Raw genomic sequence first — 18,140 nt, forward strand, 5'->3', positions numbered from 1 at the left:
GCTAGGTCTGCCTGCTGTCAGGGCACAGTTCACAGCCTCTTCTGCAAGAAGCTTTCAAGGAAATAGAGTTTCTTCTTCACGCAACTGCCTTTTCTCCAGCCTTCTATGAGAGTCTGTGCAAGGGCCTCGGGCTATAGATGAATATATTCAGATATGTGGCTTTCCAAAAATGTAGCATTATGGACAATTCGTCACTCTGATGAACTCACAATCACCAGCTGCACATGCTTGTTATACCTGCACTAATTGAACAGCATGATTTCTTAATAGAAGAGGAAAATCTGTTTTCCTTTACTCTTTTTACATATGAGATCTCCCATTAATCAACAGCTGCAACGCTTGCAAATTTTTTAGAGCCTTCTGGCTCGAAGGTTTGTGATATAACATCACTTTTAAAATATGAGTCTCGTTCTGCGCATACTAAATGGGTTACATCTAAAGGATTTCCATCTGGGGAAAAAGGGAGGCAATGTACCATTAACAACCCTGCTGCAAACCTCAAATTCATTATCCCATAGATATACCAAAAAAGGCAAAGAAGTGAATTTGAGTGCATCTGTAAGTAATAAAATGTTTCCTTCCATATGTCAGTTACTCATCGCTGTTCCGATGGAGTTTCAAGCAGCCACGGCATGCGTGGTAGACATGACTTCCTCCTCTTCCTTCTCCGTTGCTCATCACACCGGTTTTGTTGGCTTCGTTCGCATGGCGTACGTGTCTTTGATGTCTAAATCATCCTCACATAACAGGAGGACTGACTGTAACAACAGGTCTGCAAAAGGGAACGGCCAGAACAGGGGCCTTAGGGGGGGCCATTTTTTAGTTTATTTATGTTTTCTAAGAATTGTGCCCCCATTTCCAGCCCTACAGTTGTCTGAGGGTCGTTTTCCATTTTTGTTTGCCATTGTAATCATAGAATCATAGAATCGCTAAGGTTGGAAAAGACCCACGGGATCACCCAGTCCAACCACTAATTGTGATTAATGATTTATGCCTTTTATGAGAAGATGAGTCAGAAAAAAGAGGTTTTTTTTCCTCTCATTTTTTCTTTGCCAGAATGATTTTTTTTTTTGGTAAGTATGCCCTGGACGATACAAATTTTAAGTTAAAAACCATGAAAAATGCAAGCTTTAGTAAAGTGAAGACTTTGAGATTTCAAATTCAACATCGACTGGTATGGGAGTGTCTTTTATCTAGTACTTAATGAGCACTAATCTACACTACATCCGCGAGATTTAGATTTATGCCAGTACAGTCAATAACCAGACAGGAAGCAGTGATCATTGGCATGTACTATGTGAGGTATTCAGGTCACAGGATTTTGCAGCATTTTATTCTTGGAATAAAAATGTAAGTGGGATAACAATGATGGACGAGAATGCAATCTCTGTCAAGAGGTAATGAGCAGTTTTTGTGCTTCGGGGCCAGATTAAAGGACTGATAACAGAGACATCCTTGCCTGGTGTTCCTGCCATTTTAATAGAACTGAAAATAATGCTGCTACATAAAAGTGACATGGGAGCCATCAATTCATTCGTTAGCCATGGGAAATGGTCTCTTAAATATTTGGCCTTCAGAGCAGCTTAGACAAGATTTATGGAATTAGAATTTGCAAACTTCTTTATTTTTCCTTCTGTATGTATTGAAGTGCCAGTACAGACCTTTCTCTGTCCAAGCGTACTGACAGCAGGCTTGCTTTTCCAACTTACCATTTGTGGACATCCTGGAAGTAGTCCACGAACCCCCATGGATTCCCAGCTGACCAGCAAGAAAACGTTTGTCGAGAAAATATTAAATTTATTTTTTATTTAGCATAACATTACAAAGCGTGGCTTCAGTCCTTGATACTCACTTAAGCACTATGAAGTATTCTTCTATTTCCATCAACTGGCTCTCATTTTTCTAAGTTTAATCTTTCCAGAATTATTTTTAATGGCTGTGCAAAAATGAGAACTGTTGGACTTTTCTTCCCTCTTTTTTTTTTTTTTTTTTTCTCCTTAAGGTAATTTCTATTCCAAATGGACTCGTGTGCTTCTGAGCAAATGGGAAAAGAGATGAGATGCAAGCTGTGGGCATAGTGGGGATGCTCCCATTCTGGCTCTACTAGCCAGCTTGCAAAGAGGCTGTATGGGCGTGCAGTGCATTTGCCCATGCTCATGCCTGGGGATTTTTAAGCCAAGGAGCACTTCTTTGCTTCTCTGCTTTAAGAAAAGGCTTGTGTTCTGAGGCTCCTAGGGGAGGACCATTGATACTGGAAATGAGCTTCAGCGACGGACTTTCTAAACCAGAGAAGCTGCACAGCCTGTTCTTCAGATGGAGTTTGATGGCTAATTTAAATGTGCTTGAGGTTCACTGTACGTACATTTCTCCATATAGTAAATAGCATACTAAATCTGTAAGAGTCTATGGGGAATAGTTTTCTCATTCTGATGGAGTCATGCCATCCACAAGACTAGATATTAAATAACGTTTCATATTGTGTATCCTTTGCATCCCCGGGATAAAACACAATGAGTGCTAAAATTGCTGCTGAAAGCTACCAAGGCTTTTCTTCCATTTCTAATCCTCTGCTTTCAGCTGTGTTAAATCTTGAGGACATCTCAGTGTAGCTAGAAATAATGGCTTTTGGCAGACAAGAAGCCATAATTCATTGAAAAAAAAGGGAGTGAATGTGATGGTGGGGAGCCTGGCTGGCTAGGCACTCGAAGCTGGGGCTGGGTTGGGTTAGCTGCTCAGTTGTCCTGCAGAAACAGAGACTTTGGGAGAGCCTGTCAGGGATGTTTACAGGCTGTGCTGACTCCCTCTGAGGCTGGAGAGAGCAACAACACAGGGCTGTTTGTTTTGGAGGAGGTGCGTTTGTATGGGGGAGGGAAGGTTGGTTGGTCGGTGAAATCTGCTAGATTTGCTTCTGATACAGAAAGAACTGGGAGATGGCCTGGGAAAATAAAGTGATTGGTAAATTTGTGTTTTTATTCAACAGTAAAAATTCCGGGCATGGATTTGGGATGCTTCTGTTGTCATGCAGGCTTATTTTCATTCATTACCATTTGCAAACTCAAGCTGTTTCTCAGCTGTCCTCAAATTATATTGGTAATTTCCATTGTTATGAGATTTCTACAGGTAGATTACATATATTTGTTTCCCAGCTTGGAGTTGGTAATACTTATTATCCGTTATACCTTTAGAATATTGTGTGCCTCTTCTGTACTCATAGGCAGCCACCTGCATTTCCTTTTTCAACGTGTTTTGTTGTTTTTTTTCCCTGCCTGATATTGAGGTTTGAGCTGTTTTTACTGTGGTTGTGGCTGAAAGTAAAGTGGGGCAAAGTGGCTTGTTCCATTGTCACAGTGTGATCAATGGCAGGATATTTGTCCTGCCGTGGGGAGTTGTTTTCCCATACGCAAACAGACTCAGCTGAGTCTTAATTACAATACCACCTTCACAACCACCAAGGCACTGCAAGGCTTCCTTTGGAGACGTCTTTTAAAGGAATTAAGTCAACTGATGGTGACCAGACATCATCTTGAATTTCTGCTTTGGACTGCAGCCCGTTTCGAGCAGACCGTGTGAACTGGAAGCAGCAGTGGAGAGGTGGCCTTCTGTAAACCTGGCTTAAAAACTGTTCCCTGCAACAATCACGTGTCCCACAGGTAAAAGCTGCAGTAGGGAGAGCAGATTTTGATCAAGTAGCACAATTTTCTGTTCTCCTTTTTACAAGGAAAGCAGTATTGGGCTGTTTTAGTTCAGGATTATTAGAGAAGTCTTAGGTACCTCTAGTGCAAAAGTCTTCTATTCTGAAATACTCCTTTTTTTTTAGAGCTGAGGGGAAAAACTACCTTGGAAACTCAGATATGGGTCTTTTCATACAGGAGTTACCCCTCTCATGGTTTGGTATAGCTACAATAAATTTTCTGTAAAGTGGAACATCAGTGCCATGCAGTAAAATGTAACCACAAATAGAAAACCTTGGGACCCAGAATGGGACAAAAGATTTGGGTGGTTTTGTGAGATACAGAACGGATGTATTTTGGCACTGTATTGCACTTTGACTTAAAACTCAGAGAATTCTCAAACCCCAGGATGGCTGAGGCTGGCAGGGCCTTCTGACCCACCCCTGCTCCAGCAGGGACACCCAGAACAGGGGGCCCAGGCCCATGGCCAGGCGGCTTCTGAACATCCCCAAGGAGGAAACCCCACAGCCTCTGGGCAACCCGTGCCAGTGCTCCGGCACCGCACAGCACCTCTTTTTGCAGCTGCAATGTTTCTCCTTTTTCTCAACAAGTTGTGGCAAACCCACTTTCACAGAAATTATGGTAAAATTAATAGCAATCATATTGTCAGGTATCTTCTTAGTAACCAAAAATAGATGGCACCTGTAGGCTACTTTATGCTCTATTGAGAAAACACATGCTGCTGTGGAAGGAGGCAATTTCTAATCTTTCAAAACTTGAATTGTCAATCTGCAGCAATTATGATACCTTGTTCTACTATCAGCTCATGTTATCCGAATTTCTCTTTTGTGGGGAAATAATCTGTAGACACGTGATAGAAGTCAGAAGAATCCAATTTTGTAGCTTGTTGAAGCTACAGCTGAATGTTAGGAGAGGTGTATTAGTTCATAAATGGGGTACTTTGCCTGGCCTGAATTTAATAGAGTTGCTGTTGGATCCAAGAGGAAATATGTAATAACTTTTAGTCACCAGTGCTGTCCCTCAAATATTTGTATTTTGTTGTCCCAGTTGTTCATTTTACCTTGTAAAGGGTTTAGAGAAGTTTGGTCCGATGCGTATCAAAGGCCTTTTCTGATACGTGCTCTTATTGCTTTCCATTTGAGATCAAATGAGTGACTTCAGATGACAGCCCTGGCATTTGTATATTGGAGGTCTTGACGGAGGGTTTCAATCCTGGGATTTACTTCTTTCTTTTTACAGAAGCTCTTGAGAGTATATTGCAAATCCTGTTTATTCATTGATGCATTTAATGAGATGAAGTGTGAGCTGAAGGAGACTTGCTTCCCACAGATTGAGTGGTTTCTTGGTTTTCATTGGGCAGCCTTGGATATTTTTTATGCTATAACTTTTACAATTTTTTTTAACATCTTCAACAAATGTGTTGCATAAACTGCTTAGTACACCAACATCAACTTTGGAAATAAGAGAGAAGATTAAGAGCCGGCTGTGCTGAGGAACCGCTATCTTTCTAACCGCTCACTCTTATCTGTTTTCCAGAGAGCAGATTTGACCTCTGATAAAGATTTATACCTGGACAACAGCTCTGTTGAAGAGGCATCGGGCGTCTATCCCATCGATGATGATGATTATTCTTCTGGGTCGGGTTCAGGTGAGACAGCATGTCACAGTTTGATTTCACAATGCATAAGAAGCAGTACAGCCATTTGTGGAAAGCTGTGCAGTTTTCCTTTGTGAGCCAGAGATGATACTTTCAGTGACTATGATCAGCGCTCTATTTACAGAGCACTGAGCACCCCTGAGGCCTGGGTTTTAAATATTAACCTTCTGCTCTTACTCCTTAGTTGCATCATTTCACTTCTCCCCACTCGGTTTTATCTTCTCTTTGCTCTCCCTCCTTGGTTGTTTTTTTTTATGGTTTGTTTGTTTGTTTGGTTTTTTTTTTGGTAGATCTCTCTGGAGTTTAGAAGTTAGGATTAGAGAAAGCTTACTTCTCCCTTGGCATAATGCTAATTTAGCAGTCTGTGTGAAATCAGAGCAGCAGCACTCTCATTTTCTCTCATATGCCTTCAGGTTCATGTAAACATAGTGTCCGCTTATTTTTTTGTTGTTTTTCTTTTAAATTTAGAAGTCTGGAAACTGCCAAATACATGACAGTTTTCTCTGAGGTAATTACATCCACATAGAAGCTAAGTAAATTCATAAACATAACACACTGAATTCTCAGGCTTAAGCACTCATTAGATGCGTGTAGCTAGCTCATCATTTTTCAAGAAACTGACAGTGAAACCTCATTAATCATTTCTCTTAGAAAACCCTCATTGTGGAATGTCTTCCAGGCTAACTGGGAAACTCCAGGCAGTACAAGCTAAGTGCAGGATTGTGTGCCAGTTCCGAAAGAGGTGTTTCCTTAGTGCTGTCAGTATTTGCTGAGCTGTTGTGGAAGTCTGTTATTTACCGAGTGTTACTTGCTTGTTTGTTGCTGCACGTCTTGTAGTCTGTCTTGTGATGTTTATACATACCTCTGTGAATTTTGAAAGGCTGAGCTCTTCTTTTGTAGCACCTTGTCTTTGTTACTGTTGTAACCCACAGCTTTTTCAGGTAGATTTTTGTTTTTCCTTTTCTTTGGAGGTTCAAAGGGACATTAAAATGAAGTCATCAGAGGTTTGTTTGTTTGTTTTTTTGCTGTCAGACAAATTCAGGCCTATTGGCCACTTGCAACAGAGTGATAATCTGTGGGGTTTTTTTAAGCCTTTCATGGGATGAATTTGGTGTTTCACTGTGATCGGAGGCTAAAACAGACCTACCTGTGCAGACTTCCCTGATGGAAAATTTCAGACTTAATTTGAGGGGGAAAAAAAAAGAAAAAAGAATTTATTCAGTGGTTTCTCACAGTTCCAAGGGCCATCTAAATAAAGTTCTGATCTCTGAGAAAATTGCACTTTCATTCAGCATCTCATTCTGTCATGTCTTCGGGTGCTGGTTGTTTTGTAAGCCTCATAAAAGGAGTTAGGTTGACCGTGAACTGTAGTATGGAGAATGGTCTATTTTCTTTTGTTTTCATCCCTCTATGGCATTTGAGCTGCTTCTAACATGGGTGATTCAAAATGCTGTCCTTCTTTTGAAGATGAAAGAGTTATACAAGAACACGCTTCAGACTTCCTTAACCCATCTCAATGGAAGAAGTGGAGCCTGAAGGACAGAATGTACCACTAGACCTCACTCACCCACAGCAGTACCTTTACTTTCTCTTCTGCCTTTTCCTGTGTTCAGCCTTGAGTCATGGAGAGAAGATGGAATGTGTAACTCACACCAAGAAATCTGAGTACCTCATGCAGTCTTTGGCAATCACTGCCTCTTACCTAAGAGAAAGTAAATAAAAAAAAAGGAGTCTCATTGTAGACTGAGACTGTCCAGGTACCCCTCCAGAGATTTCATGTGACAGTACTAAAATCTAATTCTTTTGAGCAAAGAAAGAAGTCTGAAGTTCAAATACTTTTCTGAACAATGCACGACCCAGTTTTACTCACTTACAAAAAAAATAATCTCAAAAGTGAAGCAAATCAGCACCCCCTTTTCTCCTCATCCTCACAGCCTACACGAAGTACAAAGTGTCCTCTGGTTGTAGCAGTGATGAATTTTCCTCATTCTGTGTTAAATGTGTGTCTCTCTACTTGATACTCAGTGATGTAATGTTCCTAGCTGCAAGAGACTTCCTATTCAAGTGGTTTTCTTGCTATGTAATTCTACTCAAAGCAAGCAGATCCAAGATGACAACATGCTGACTCCTTTCCTTGGTATGAAAATTATTAGCTGCCACCAGGCCTATGGAGATAAACAGAAATTGTCAGCACCATTGTTACTGCCCTTGCAGGTTTGCAAGCAGCATTAACGTGGACAAATGTCAATGTAAGCATGACACATTTCAAACTGAAAATTGGCTGAGGGCTTTTTCTAAGGAGACCAAGAAAGGTGATGGTTTTCTGCCTTTTTTTTTTTTTTTTCTTTTTTTTCCCCCTTCATTTTAGCTTTGTTTCACAGCCTCTTTATTCTTTATGTACACTCATATTAATTTACCTAACTGTTCTGTCCAAATATTTTGGTCAACAGTTTTTGATGGAGCCATGCCTGCGTCCTTATGGTCACGTATTCACAGAAGGAAATCTGTGCTGAATTATTTGCTGTCTTGTTTTCTTCTTGAAATTCTCTTATCTGAGGAGATGACTTCTAGCTCTAGAAGGCTCTTCTAGAGCTCTTTTTAGTGTACACCTTCAGATAAAGCAATAATAAAAATCAGAATCATAAAATATCCCACATTGGAAGGGACCCACAGTGATAATCAATTCCAGCTCCACACAGGACCACCCCAAATTCAAACACAGTGTCTGAGCGCTGTCCAAACGCTCCCTGAACTCCGGCACTCGGGCCGTGCCCACTGCCCTGGGCAGCCCGTTCCGTGCCCACCGCCCTCTGGTGCACAACCTGTCCCTCACCCCCACCCGCCCCTCCCCTGACGCAGCTCCATGCCGTTCCCTCGGGCCCTGTCGCTGTCACACAGAGCAGAGCTCAGCGCTGCCCCTCCGCTCCCTGTGAGGAGCTGCAGCCGCCATCAGGCCTCCCCTCAGCTCCTCTGCTCTGGGCTGCACAAACACAGGGACTTCAGCTGCTGCTTCATACATCTTTCCCTGTAGGCCCTTCACCACCATCTTTCTTGCCCTCCTTTGGATGCTTTTTAATTAGTTTTGAACGTTTCCTGCTTAGACTTGAAATGTTAGTGATTACTTCTGTTTTCAGCTCTGGCATGAAATATCTGAACTAAACCCTGGTCTTGCAGCATGAGTACCATTATGTTCAGAGAAGGCCTCATCTCTATTAGATTTATCTACAAGTTCTTTGGAAAAGTAAGTGTTTGGATCTTGTGTCTTCTCTGAAGTTACTCTTGGTACACAAGTCTATGCAATCCATGTCAGAATCTGGTGCAGATTTCTGATTCCCCTTCTCCTCTCCCTGCCTAGTAATTCTCAGTGCTCCTGCCCCGGTTGACAGTGCACCTGGCAGCATCCCAGGAGAGTGGCATCCTGTCTCCCAGTGTGTTTTTTCTCACTGGGTGCAAGTAATGCAGCAGGCACTTGTTTCCCCACTTCCCAAGTTCCCACTTCTTGTGCCTTTTGGGTTGGATTGGAGCCAGGGCCTCTTCCATCCCCTTGCTACGCCAGCCTTGAGCGTGCTTCACCACACTGACCGCCTGCTTCTCCAAGACCTTTAGCACAAAAAGCTACTGTGATATATCTTGTTTACAAGCATGCTTTTATTGTGCTGGACACAATCTTGTACTTCAGTATATGTTAGACTCTTCCTTTTATTCTTTCTTCAACTGTGGCATTGTTTTTTTTTTCCTTCCTCCTGTGAGAGTTAACAGAGACAGGACGTTCACGCACAGTCCCCATTCAGCTGCAGTTCCCTGATAGAGCACTAGTATGGTCATGGTGTCATCCCTGATTGTATAACACTGTGCTGATTAAGAGTTGGGCTGGAAGTTTTTTGTGTGAATTGGAGTGAGATAAGCCAGCTGAAAGCGTTTCAGTCAGGTATGTGCCACACTGATGGTAGAGATGAAAGGTGTGGGATAGATGCTGGGTCTGTGCTTACTCGCCTTTTGTCTGGCTTGCTTGTGGTGGCAGTACTTCCAGAGCAAGTTGTGCAACAGCAAACAGACATGATGCCAAAAGATAGTGTGAAATGACTGTGTTTGGTAGGAAGAGTTAATCACTGGCTACTTGGCAAATTAATAGTGCTAACTACCATGGGCTTATACAGTAACTTAAGCTGACGCACTCTTGATTTGCTGGCAAGTTTCCTCAAGCAGCAGGAGTGCGAAGGAGCATCTATCAGCCTTGCTGTTATTCATGGGGCAGATAATAGTAGGCACATCACTGAGGACTGTATTAGATATTTCCAATACTACAGCACAATCTAGAGCTATTGTGATCACTGTGAAGATAACAGTTGGGAGTCCTGAAGAAATTGCAATGGATAAAAGACATTGTGATGGTAGAGAGATCTCAATTCTTTGCCCTCAACGTGGATATGGATTTAATTACTGCAGAGTCCTTGTGATGCTCTCAGTAAGAAGGCTGTATCCACTTGTTGAGTCTTAAGGCAATTAATGCCCAGCACTATCTCTAAGCTGACCAGTTCCAGAAACCTCCTAAAGAGATAGTGATTTTTGAGGGGAAAATGTGAACTCTTATACTTCCTGGTATTTTTCTTAACCTTCTAGTTGGAAGCTGCATTCATTCACTGTAAGATTTTTGTTTCCTCGTTGGATGTGCGAAAGGAGGGTATTTGTGATGGGGTTGGTTTGTTTGTTTGTTTGTTTTAACTTTGAGAGAACACGGTACTATATAAAATTCTACTCCTGTTTTCTGGAGAGCGCTGTTTTGATCTCTCAATCCTGTTTACAGGAAATTCTAATAATGTTACAGTCTGCTTAGGAAGGGAAGTACCTACTCTTGTGTAGGCCTGCAACATGCCAAGCACAGGCCTGTCTAGATAAAGCTAATTAGAATGCAGAAGCTATGGGGATGTGTCTGAAGCAGTACCTGAGTCAGACCTAGAGGACAGGAGCTTCAGTAGTTTGGGGACTGCCAGGGATTACTCTGAGGCCAGACAGAGGAAGTCTGTAGTGCAAGTCTGGTGGCCAGTCCAGAGGCTAGATTAGTCAACCAGTTGTTGAAATACCCCAAACCTCCATAACCAGAGAGGCTCAAACCTGTAGCTTTCACTGTTATATCAGGCAGACAGAACTATTGCCTGAAGCAGAGGTGGCATTTAAGCATTTGGAGGAACAGTTTTGATTAAATGAGATCTGTCATTTCACAGAAAGAGGGAAAAAAAATGAAGTTCTTATACTCTCAAAGTCTGCTTTATCAGATCTCTAATCTGATCATCAGTTTTAATTTCCGTGACTGTGAAAGTCTTGTGTAATTTGCAGAAACTTTGAAAAGGTAAAGCAGGCTGAACCATCCATGGAACTCTTCATTTCTCAAAGAAAGCTCTTGAGGCAAAGACAGAAAAATGTTCCTGTTGGGTATCTTTCCTCACCTGTGTTTTGCAGCAGGACGGGTTTCTTTTTTGATCTTTGAGTAGTATTTTTGGAAACCACTTGGTTCTTGTTGTGAGGTCTTTTTCGAGCAGTTGCATTCTAATTTCGGTATCTCTGGATGGTTCTCCAGTATTATTCTGTGCTGTAGTTTTCATACACTGCTTTTTTTAATTATTTCAATTTTTCCTTTCTATCACACAGGAGTTGTCATAGTGATTGCCTTGTTAACACCCTTTCTTTCAAAGCCAAATGTATATAATTCTTGATCATGAGTTCAAAGCTTGTTTTTGTGCTTCATCTTTCAGCTTGTTTTCTCTCTCTAGAAAAATAAGATAAAAGCCAGTTTGGAATGACTGAGTCATACTGTTCTGTTGTAAGGTATATTTCTACTTGTTAGGAATTACTTTTAAGAACATTTGCTAGACATATTACCCAATAGTTATTGGGGCAGCTGGTGCCTGTAATGAGCAGAACACATATTGAGATTCCTGAGAAGTGGATAGATCTATTATTTTCATCTCTCAGACCTCGCAATAATTTAGTCTATTGTCTGTGTCTTCTCCCTTCCAGTATCACTAAAGGATATTTATTAGACATATCCCTTATCTTGTTATAAAGGAGCCTTCATACTCCAACAGAGCTTTGAATGTGGAGGAAATGAAACGTAAGGTGGTCTTTAGGGATTTTTTTTTTGGTCCCCTTAGCCTGCATTTAAAAAGAAAAAGGCTTTTGAATTATGTGAGGTTTAAAAATACGTAAATTCCGAGTGACTGAAATATCAAATAGCAGTATTTCTGTAGATGGAAGGTGCTTGGTTTTTTATAGTTAAGGTTCTAATGGGTTTGCTCTGGAGAAGTGATCTTTTTGTTGTTGTTATTGAAACAGTTTGTCACAGGGAAAAACTGTGCAGTTCATGTACCATAAGTCAGATCAGCACTGAAGAGCTGTACTGACTGATTTATAGCATGTAATTAACTGGCAATCATTGAACTATACGCTGAGGATTAGCATCAGCCATTCGACTGATAACCACAGTATCAGCCACTTGCAAAACAGTACTATGCAGCTACAGATATCCATCCCCCTTCTGCAACTGATCCCAGTGCATCCCACAGGCATATGCAGACTTGGGTGCACGTTCACATCTCCCTTGCAGATCCAGAAGTGTGGAAGCCCCCTCGTCCGAGCACGCAGGGCCCCTACCCATATATCCTTGTTGTGTCTCCAAGGTGCTGCTCCCCACGGTGGCCATGGGAGAGCTGGAGGTGGCTACTGGAACACAGGGCCACATCAGACAGAGTCATACTGGCTCTGATGGCTGCTGCTTCCACTCCAGAGGCCATCCCCTTGTTACAGCTATTCGTGCTTTTTTTCATACTTCTTTTCAGGCTAGCTCCTTCTGTTTCAAAAAACCTCTTTGTAATTTCCCAATCACTGTTTAATCCAGCTGATGATTCCCTTCATCTTTAATGGGATCAGTTGGGGTGAACCTCTCTCTCTTGTGGTTTAGGGCACACATTTTTAACAGGCATTGTTTTCTAGGCCATTTGCCAAGGGTGGGCCATACGAGCACCCTACCCTCAGCATTGTAACAAAAAGTGAAACTCTTCCAGGTCTATTACAATGTCAGTGAAATGTCATCTGTTTTGTCTTCAGGTGCTGAGGAAGATGAGGATAGCACAGTGACAACAACGTCCAGAATAGTTCCCAAGTTACCAACAACGAGTGATGCGTCTAGAGCTGAGACCACCACAGTGAAAATGCAGACCAAGATGCCTGCACAAACAAAGGTGTGTGGGTAGAGAGCAATGCCATTCCAAATAGTTCTGCTGTACCCCATTGTTGCCTTGATGTTATATATGAATTGCAAAAAAAATCCGTGCATTTTTTATTGAACGTTACTGCAGCTGCTTAAATGGATACAGAGCTGTTCAGTTTTCTGTTAGAAAGTCTGCATAATGACATCTGGATTTCTCATGAAAGAAGAGAAACATATAAAACATGCTTTTTTTTTTTTAATACGGAAAGCAATTTCTTATGATACGTTTGAATCTGAACCATACCTTTCTTTTTACATCTTTCAAAGAGTTACTCAAAAGTCCTCCTTTCTGAAAGGAAAATTTTGTTTGGTTTGACTGTAGTTTGAATACTTCCTAGGTTCCATTTAGCATTTCAGTGTTTTCTTCTGTCACTGCAGGTGATGTTTTCTCAGTTATCCTCAGCGGTGTTCTGAATATAGCATATCTGATGTGTTAATTTCAGAATTGTTATTTCAGTCAGAGGCTGTAATTCCTGCATACACAGGCAGCATTTACCAGCTGATTGCTAAATATATTTTTGGGAGCCCTTTAAATTCTGGACAGTGATTTTCATTCCATCATGATGAGGATTAGTTTCATTTTCAATATCTAGGACAGCTCTGTGGTCAAAAAGCATCCCATGCGTTGTGACTGCCATGGGGTTCTTTTTGACCACAGCATATTGTGGAGCACACCTGTGGGGCTGCCACAGTTCTGTGGCTGGCAGTGACAATGCAGATCTGTGGTGATCCTGTCTGTAAGGGCTGTTTTTCTTTCTGTGCCACAGTCACCTGAAGAAATCGATAAAGAGGAAAGACCCGAGGTGGATTCCAAGAAAAAGAGCAATGAGCCAGGGGATGACACTGATGTGTTCACTGAAAAGCATTCAGAAAACCTCTTCCAGAGGACAGAAGTTCTGGCAGGTAAGGGTAGTTTGCCAAGGTCCACCACCTCACCAGAAAAAATAAACAACAAAGAATATAAAAGGCATTCACATCAAATAGCACAAACTTAACATCTGTGTTTTCTTGTTAGGTTCTTGACACATGGTGGAGGGGAGTAGCCAGTGGTTGATTTGATGAGACCGAGACTGGCATCTTCTTTAATACCAAAAGCTGTTTCTAATTGATTTGACACCCACAAATTGAATACTCCCTACTGAGTATCTGGAGCTTCTGCAGCTCAGAAAAGCAATTTGGGTTGATGCTTGTAGTGCAGAAAAGCATTTCATACCCACTCTCCTAGGAGCACAGCGTGGTCTAGTACAGATAGAGAGGAGCTCACAGCAGGGATGGGTGGGTGGCGAGGGATGGGTGAGCACCATCATTGGGACGTAAAGGTCCCATTTCTGTGTATGACCCAGGGAGGAAAAGGCTGGCCTCCAATTTTTTTCCAGCGGCTTTTCTACATGTGATTCATGTGATTTTTCTTCTTTTCTTTCTTTCTTTTTTAATGGCGTAAGACCTATGTTTACAAGTATATCTTTCCCCTCTGTCCCAGGAGGGGTTGTTGGGAGCCATGGGTGGGAGTGTTAAGTCACACAGTTTTGGACTTCATCTCCCTCGGGGCACTGAAACGTGAAACACCATTAACATCCACATCAGCAGAAACATGCGGGTTTGCTCTTCAAGTCCAGCTGGAGTTGTTACTTTCTACACTCTAGCATGTACATGATGAATGTAGTGTCTCTACTACAGCTCCATGAAATGTTCTCTCCTATTACTCATCAATAGGGAATTCAGTTAGGAGTCACTGAGTGAGCATATGGAGAAATGGGATAACACGCTTCTTAGCTGGTGCAACAAAGCAGTTCTTTTAAGGCTGAAAATGTCAACTGCTGGAGAATCAGTTTGAAAAGCTTTTAAATTTAGTATTAAAAATGAATACAACTTTACGTTCTGGCAATATTAGCAGTTTTATTAGTCAAGCTTTTGATAATTTATTTAGAACTGCGGGTTGCTGGATCACTTGCTTGCAGGTGAAATGCACTCCTAAATGATTCCCTTCATTAAAATAAACAGGCTTTCTCAGAGGATATATCAGGCTGCTCATGCTCAAGACAGTTGCAGAATGGGAGCCCATTTCCACAATTTGAAAACAATGGCAAGCTCGTTGTGCGAGATGAAAAAGACAGGTGGTTCCAGACCTGTCCTTCCGGCACATTATGAATTTCTTTTTCTTTGCTTACAGCTGTTATTGCTGGCGGAGTTATTGGTTTTCTGTTTGCAATCTTCCTCATCCTGCTGCTGGTATATCGCATGAGAAAGAAGGATGAAGGCAGTTACGACCTTGGTGAACGTAAACCGTCTAGTGCTGCCTATCAGAAGGCACCTACTAAGGAGTTTTATGCATAAAATTCCTATTTAGTGTCTCTATTTATGAGATCACTGAACTTTTTTAAATAAAGCTTTTGCATAGAATAATGAAGATCTTTTTTTTTTTTTCATTAAAGAGCCATCACGGCACCTTTATGATAAAATCCCATTGTATTTAAAACTTTTCACGTATTCCTTTAAAAATGTAAAATTAAAACTTAACATTTGCAGTGTTCTGTGAATAACAGTGGCAAAGCATTATTTTATAAAAACCATTGATGTTCACCGAATCATTTTTAAAACTTTATGCATAAATATAAAATAATGAAAATGATTGTTTTATCCTATGAGTCAATGAAAGTTGTTTAATTTTTGTCAGCATGTCTCAGATTGATCTTACGAGTTAGTTTTTATTTCATTAATTTATCTGTTTCCAAAAAAAGAAAATGCCTTTTTGTAGTTGTCATGGTGCAATTTGTCTTCAGATAATTCAGATAACGGTAACTTTTAGTGTAAATGTAATTTTTCAGCTATGTAAACTCTAACCTCCACTTTGTATAAATTTAAGTGTCGGAATATCAATTTTACACTTTGCATTGTTTCTCAGCGTACCTGTAGCTTCAGTGAGATTTGTAACAGCAAATTAATGTGTAAAATTGGATTATTACTACAAACTGTATAGTCGTGTTCTTACTAAAATCTCCTGTCAGGAAGATTTGAAGTAAGCTACTGACAAACCTAAGCAAACCCAAAGACTCTAACAGTATTTTGAGAAGTTGCTGCAGATTTCTATGGCCACTGTATTTGTTAATTATTTGCAATTTGAAGGTACACGTAGGGGTTTAAATTTTTGTTCTTTAAAAATGCATTTAAGTTGTAAACGTCTTTTAAAGCCTTTGAAGTGCCTATGATTATATGTAACTTGTCGCAGACTGGTGTTAATGAGTATATAACAGTAAAAGAAAATGTTGGTATTTTATAAGCACAGACAATTCTAATGGTAACTTTTGTAGTCTTACATGGATAGACATAATTGTAATTTGGGAACATAAACACTACTGAATAAATCATGTGGCCTAATACTGAAAATTCCATTGTGATAGACTTTTGTACGTGTTCCGTTTTGTGTCTGCGGTGGTAATGTTTTAATGTCACCACGTTCGTCGAGTAGGTCTTCAAAAGCCACCCGAAACAAAACCAAAAAGGCTGTTGATAAGGCTGATCCTCAGACCAGATTTACTGCTGAAGCGGCAGAGAAAGCCTGGAATGTAGAAGCGTTACATCTGGCGCACGAGTTATGAGTCATTTGGCCTTTCTGTTATATATAATGGCAGTATTGACACAGACCTGTTCTTCTTGCGAATGTTGTTTTCAGTACTGTAAAATTCAAAGGAGTACCCGGTTTCATTTATTGTGTATATCGGTTTTTGATTTGTTGTTTCTTTTTTTTTCCCTGGCCTTTTGGAGAAATTTGTTTTATTCTGCTCGGACTCCGGCAGAAGAGTTGAGACGAGTGGAATATCTTCGTAAGAGAAGAAAGAAATATTCCAAGTAGAAGATAAGAGGCTCTGTTGCTTAGATTGCAGATAGGTGTTGGAGAGAGGGACACGTGGAGAAGACGATAGTCTGCCTCCCTATATTACGCTTTGTCACAGACAAATGGCTTCGTCTTCTGCTCTGTTAACCTCCGCTCTTTCGATTTTGAAATTTCCAGAGTTAGATGTTCAGGATGTCGAGCTGAACTCTGCTTCTCAGAAATGGCAACGTGTTGTAAATAAGAGCTGTTAGCTCTTCAGATAAGAGTTGCGTCACTTGTATTTGTCGCTGTCCCAAGTTCAGTGGTCATTTAGAAACAAACGAACGCTATCCTGTGCTAAAATATTTAATATATTGCTTTTTAAATTACTTATACTTACTGGCAGGTTTTTCAAAGCCATACAAGTTCAACAAGTAAAAACAGGGTAAGAATTTAACAGGTATATCTTATTGTGCAATATTTAGTGAAATTCAATTAGTAAAATAACTGCTTGAAGTAACTGTGCCAAGAAAAGAAAATCTCTGGCAAATGCTGTGCCACTGCTGTAAAATAAAGCATTTGTTAAAGTGCCAAAATAAAGTCTACCATGCCTAAACTAATACTTTATTTGTACAGTCTGACATCCAGTTTTTTGAAGCCCACTTTGCTTAAGGTAGTAGATCTGAATTTTCTTTAAGGCTACAATGAATCTCGCTGGAAATATACCCATAAATATTGAACAGCAGATAAAAAGTTTCCTTCTCTGTGAGCAAATTGATATCAAGAAGCTGTTTTCATCTATACGTTTCAGATTCCGCCTCTACACCTAACGTCCAGGACACTTTAGCCAGCACAGACATCTGTTGTAATTACACAGGCTGTCAAATATTATGCTTGCCTGGTTCCTCCTGCATCTGCTAGCAAGTAGAAGGAATTGTAAAGTTTCAGCTCTGTTTCACCACTCATATTTTTTTTTCTCCTACACATCCATTATCCTCTCTGTTATGTTATAATCTCCGTTATAAACATCAGTTCAGTTTTCATCAGTCTAAAAACCCAGCTGATGCAGACAGCCATCTTCCCGCAACGCTATTCAGAAGAAATGGGCAGCTGAATGTGCTTCTCTTACACCGAGACTTCCTAGCGTTGGTTGGGCTCCAGTTCTGCTTCCCTTTTGTTCTCCCCTTCCTGGATGCATTTCTGGCAATGCTCTGGCTGCGAGGAGGTGTTGCTGGGCAGCTGTGGTCCCATGCCAGGCTGCGGGTGCTCTGCCACATGCACAGCTCTCAGCAGGGGCTGGGGCTCTGGTGTGGCTTTTCCCTAAAGCTCCTTGGCCCTTCTCCATTGGGGCTGCTGTGGCAACTCAGAAGTCCTCAGCAGCCTGATATGGTGCTTCCTGGGGATTGATAGGCTTTAACGTCTATCAAAATGCCATTCTGCTTTGATTTTCTCTGGGCTATAAATGGTTAATTCCTTTTAGCTTCTTTGCTAACGAAGCCCAGTGCTGGTAGCCTAAAGCTCACATTAGAAGGAATCTCTCACCTTCTTTTTATTCATGGAGAAATAAATTCAGAAGTTGACATCCTGGTTCCTCTGCTTTCCAACTTACGAAGTGAACCGTAGCTCATGGTTACAGGCTGTCCAGTTGCTGTTGTTCTTCTTTTATTCGAGCGTTAAAATTCATTGAAATTGCAGAAATTACAATCAAAATTGTCA

General features: G+C 41.0%; 1 protein-coding gene across 1 annotated transcript in view; it reads left to right on the top strand.

Annotated features, from left to right (window-relative positions):
• Positions 1-17,051, top strand: part of SDC2 (syndecan 2) — a 57,264-nt gene extending 40,213 nt beyond the window's left edge. The window contains exons 2-5 of the mRNA NM_001001462.2: positions 5,229-5,340; positions 12,451-12,584; positions 13,381-13,516; positions 14,784-17,051. Coding sequence (NP_001001462.2) covers positions 5,229-5,340; positions 12,451-12,584; positions 13,381-13,516; positions 14,784-14,947 — 546 coding nt within the window. The 3' untranslated portion in view covers positions 14,948-17,051. The remainder of the gene's footprint in view (positions 1-5,228; positions 5,341-12,450; positions 12,585-13,380; positions 13,517-14,783) is intronic.
• The last annotated feature ends 1,089 nt before the right edge of the window (positions 17,052-18,140 follow it).

This window comes from Gallus gallus, chromosome 2 (genome assembly GCF_016699485.2).
Source record: "Gallus gallus isolate bGalGal1 chromosome 2, bGalGal1.mat.broiler.GRCg7b, whole genome shotgun sequence".
Classification (NCBI taxonomy): domain Eukaryota; kingdom Metazoa; phylum Chordata; class Aves; order Galliformes; family Phasianidae; genus Gallus; species Gallus gallus.